Source organism: Antrostomus carolinensis, unplaced genomic scaffold, assembly GCF_000700745.2.
Source record: "Antrostomus carolinensis isolate BGI_N321 unplaced genomic scaffold, ASM70074v2 scaffold11162, whole genome shotgun sequence".
NCBI classification, from domain to species: domain Eukaryota; kingdom Metazoa; phylum Chordata; class Aves; order Caprimulgiformes; family Caprimulgidae; genus Antrostomus; species Antrostomus carolinensis.
In genome coordinates this window covers 30,990-35,286 of record NW_010300182.1, presented here as the reverse complement: position 1 = coordinate 35,286, position 4,297 = coordinate 30,990, and the positions used below count along the sequence as shown (strand labels likewise).

General features: G+C 50.4%; 1 protein-coding gene across 1 annotated transcript in view; it reads left to right on the top strand.

The window, feature by feature from the left end:
- Positions 1-2,311: 2,311 nt before the first annotated feature.
- Positions 2,312-4,297, top strand: part of LOC104521135 (mucosa-associated lymphoid tissue lymphoma translocation protein 1-like) — a gene marked incomplete at its 5' end in the record, with an annotated part of 11,280 nt that continues 9,294 nt past the window's right edge. The window contains 4 exons of the mRNA XM_010163042.1: positions 2,312-2,386; positions 2,989-3,116; positions 3,411-3,542; positions 3,687-3,838. Of these exons, the coding sequence (XP_010161344.1) occupies positions 2,312-2,386; positions 2,989-3,116; positions 3,411-3,542; positions 3,687-3,838 (487 nt within the window). The remainder of the gene's footprint in view (positions 2,387-2,988; positions 3,117-3,410; positions 3,543-3,686; positions 3,839-4,297) is intronic.

Here is a 4,297-nt window from a genome sequence, read left to right as displayed (position 1 = left end):
CCAGCTCTGGCCCAGCTTAAAATCAGGACACCATTGAAGGGCAGTGTGTGATGGGGAGGCAGCACGGCGATGTGGAGGCTGCACTGGGATTGCTAACATGAATAGCAACTACCTATAAAAATGTTTATTGAGCTGATGTCTCCTTTCTTGGTGTCACCAGTGGTTTCTGTGCTTGGTGGAGTCTTAATGGCGCTTTGGGAAATTGATGCGGTACGAGATCTGCTATGATGTTTCAGCATGGTTGTGTGGTGGTTTTTCTCTCTCCCACCCAAAGATCTCACACTTCTTTCCTCCTCTTTCCCACAGCAAGCACAGCATTTAGTGCAGTAGGTGTTATCACTGGGCTTGCGGGGGATTGCTGTAGAAGCTCTCTCCTGAGCATATTTCCTTGAGAAGTCACCATTTCAGCTCAGCTGAGTTTGGATTTCATAGTTGTGTGTGTTTATGCTGCTCCTTGAAACAGGGCTCCTGGGGCCTCCTTTCCCAACACCCTTTTGGTTGGACTAATGCTGTGAGTCTGTCTATGGTTCACTCAGCCACGCCTGAACCAGGAGGAGCTCTCTGTGTGCTAAGATGGATCTCACCCAGAGTATCTCTTCACCCCATATGTTGGCATCAGAAATGCCGAGGCGATGAGAAACGCATCCTCCTCTGCCAAGTGGTAGCAGATGTTCAGCTTCAGCAGAGGAAGAACCAGGAACTCAAGCCTGTGTGTAGCCTTGTATGTTTATGTGCTCATTTTGGGTGGATGCGATTGCCTCTTCCAGGAATTCCTTGATTTATGATGGTTTCTAGCATGTGCTACTTAGGACAGAAGGACACTGTGTCCTGTCTGGGATGCAGATCAGAACTGGGTTGCATGAGATATGCTGTATAAATGAGACTTTTCGGGGGCTTGCAGCAGGAGGCAGCGCTGACACCTTCTCTGCTGCTCAGGTCTCTCCCTTTGTTCCATCACCATCTGGAAATGCCCCTGGAAATTCAAACCTATGCTGAAGCTTGTCTTCAAGCAAGGGGCAGGAGACCATGACCAGTGTTTTTTCTGTGTGCAGAAAAAAATGGTGGTACCTGCTGGTGCCATCACAAAAGGTTTGTGTCAACTTGTGTCTGTGCACCCTCGAGTAGATGTCCCCACCAGTAAGACAACAGGACCTTAGTTTATTTTGAGATCTCATGTTTCGTTTCTCCTTGGACCTGGAATCCCAGATTTCTGCATTTATTTAGGAGTAGCTGAGAGGCAGATAAATCTCTCTGTTCATTGTTCATATTTAGAAGCATTTCTCCTTTTCCCTATTTTGTCTTCTGATCATCTTTAGAAAACTTACACAAGCCAGATTAATACTGCCATTAAACATCTCCGGACTGTGCCACCAGCAGTAGGTAACGTGCTGGCTGCTGACAATCCAACCATCCCTTCTGCTCTCCATAGCGTGCCAGCTTCAGCCCCAGGAAACTGTGCTGGAATTGAAAACCATCGAATAATCCCACCTCTGTGCCTGGCTCTTATCCCTGTGTGACTGGGAACAGCTCCAAGTCACTGGTGTAAACTGGAGGCCGCCGGTCCCCACGCTGTTGTCTGGCTGCAGTCAGATGGGCAAGGCTTGGCCATTAAGTGCAACCATGATATCTTTTTCAGTGGAAACTAGGACTGTCACCTTGGATCTACTTGATCTTTAAAATAACAAGGTCTGTGCTCATTGAGCTAGACCTGGATGCTGGGACCAGTTTTGGGCTTTGAGACCTGGCTGCCTGCCCTGATCCCATCTCTCAGAGAGATCTGTAGGTGTATCAGCCGTAGCATGCTTTGGTGTCCTGGGGCAGAAAGTGTGTGCATGGACTGGAAGGGAGCTCTAGGACACCCCACACCCCTGGGACAGGTGGTTGAGCCATAGCCATGCAACATGCACACCTCTGAGTTCTTTAGGGACAGTCATCTCTCAGGCCACAGTGAACCCATATGTGTTCTGCACTGTGCTGCTGCTTGGATTTGTGACAGACCAGCCTCAGGGAAGGAGGAGGCATGATTGCACTCACAGCTCTAGGCTCCCTTGTAGGGCAAAGAGCAGCTCACCAGTGCAGACAGGTCAAAGCCGGCCCTATCTACTTATTTTCCCATGGCTTGGGTTCTTTGTAGGACTCCTACAGAGTCCTCTGTTGCTTCCCAAGTATCATGGGTGGTTATATTTGATGTGAGGATTGATCTTGCCATCTGTAGGAGGTGGACTTGGTGGAGCACATTGGCTCTGTCCCCTCCAGGCACACGCTGGCAGGTGTCTTCAACACTGACTCATGCCTTCATCTCCTCTTCCAGGTACAACCCGGAGTGTGCCCTCTCCCAGGTACAGCCACTGGAGCCCTGGGGCAATACTGTTTACGGCTACGCCACGTAAGTGCACTCTGCTGTGCTCGCACCGTGAGACAAGACCAAATGCTGGCACAGCCATGTGTCCTCACATCCCTTCATGTGTGGTGGCTTTGGAAGCTTGAGGGAGCTTTGCTCATGTTTCTTCTGGCTCTCACCCTCCATCTCTAGCATTTCCTGTTCAGACACTTATTTTCTTCCTCTTGACATCATGAGTGGCAGCCTATATGGGTTATGCATGAAGGTGGCATCAGCTCCTGTAATCTGTCCTTCCATTCCTGAGCCTGATTCCCAAGGTACGTGTGCCACAAGCATGCCACCTGAAGCCTCCTGAGATGAGGATAAGCATTGCTTGCTGCTCCAGCGCCAGTTCCACTGGCTTTTCAACTGCTGTCACTCACCTAGGCTGGCAAAAGAGGCTCTCCTCTCCTGTCCCCTTCCACTGCTTTTACCTATCCTGTGTCCTTCCTACCCTTGCCTGGACCAAAACCAAGCACTTTGCACCATTGCGGGAGAAGCTAGCTTGAACTAAGCCAACAGAGTCTAGATGGAGTCAGCAAGCACTGACTCACCCCCAGGGCTTTGTGCCTGTGCAGAAATATGAGGACAAGTCCTTACTCTTGCAGGAGCGAAGATGCAGAAGCCTATGAGTTGCAGGATGGGGAGTTCAGCTCTGGGATCTTCATGAAATATCTGAAGAAACATATTCTGCAGGAGAAGAAGGTTACACACATGCTGGAGGATGTGTTGGAAGGTAAAAGAGTACTTTTAACCCAAACTAGAAACCACTTAGTTTAGTAGCAGGGGCGAGAAGAGATATAGCAGAAACCAAGTGGCTCTGTGCCACCACAGCCCAGCCATCCCAGCAAGGATTGGAGTGAAGATCAGCACCTCTGAACCCCTTGCTAAAAACCAAATTGCAGGCCATGATCTCTGTGAGCTTTTAATAACCTGGTAAGGGTGTGGAGGTGTTCATGTAGGGTCTGAAAGGCAGGATGATGAATAAGGAACTGGAGTGACCCTTGTGCCTCCAAACTCTCTTCCCTAGACATTGGCCGGGATCCCTTAGTCACTGGGAAGCAGGTGATGGAGATCAAACACACTCTGAAGGAAGCCCGGTCCCTGACAGACCCAATCTGCCCCTCAGGAGCATCTGCCGAGCACTGGAGACGTGGCCATGGTGAGCCATGCAGGGCATGGGGAGGGCTACCAGGCTGGGGTCTCTGTGCCCCCTGGGGACACTGGTCTGCAGGGAGGTGTTGGTGGTGCTCCAGCAGGAGCCAAGGGCCACCAGATGCTGACCACACTGGGCTTTCCCTTCCAGAGCCGATGAGAGAAATGGTGACCTTCCGCTGCGGGGCACGGGTGGAACTCCGCTTCCACCAGCTCTTCTCCAACGTGATGTACGTGTGTGCCAAGCTGCAGAGACCCCCAGCCCACATTGCTGATGCCCGTCTCCTGCTCTGCTGGCCCACTGTGAGTCTTCTGGCAGAATCGTTGGTCCCCTTCCCCTCAATTTCTGTTGGGCTCCTTTCCCCAGGGCAGAGCAGGGAGGATGGTTATGGCAAGTCCAAGGGGTCCCAAGGGCTGGGAAAGGCTGAACCCATGTGGAAAGGACCCTCTTCTTTGCTACCTTTGATGCAAATAATCTTCTCTGCAAACACCTCTTTGAGGGCTTCTTCCACGTATCAGTGCCCTGCAGACTGCCTGCCTTGCTCCGAATGCATCACAAAATAGATTTGATGCCAGTTTTGATGCCTTTATCCAGTTACTCCTCGGATCGATTACTGGCCTGCCTGATTAAATTATTGCATTTAATCCAATTGAGATGAAGAGCCTTTCTGTTTTCTGTGTTTGGAAGCAGATCTGGCTTTTTGAATTATGCCTTCTTAGCTCACTGTGTTAATATATCTTAATGCAGCAATATATCCTCCT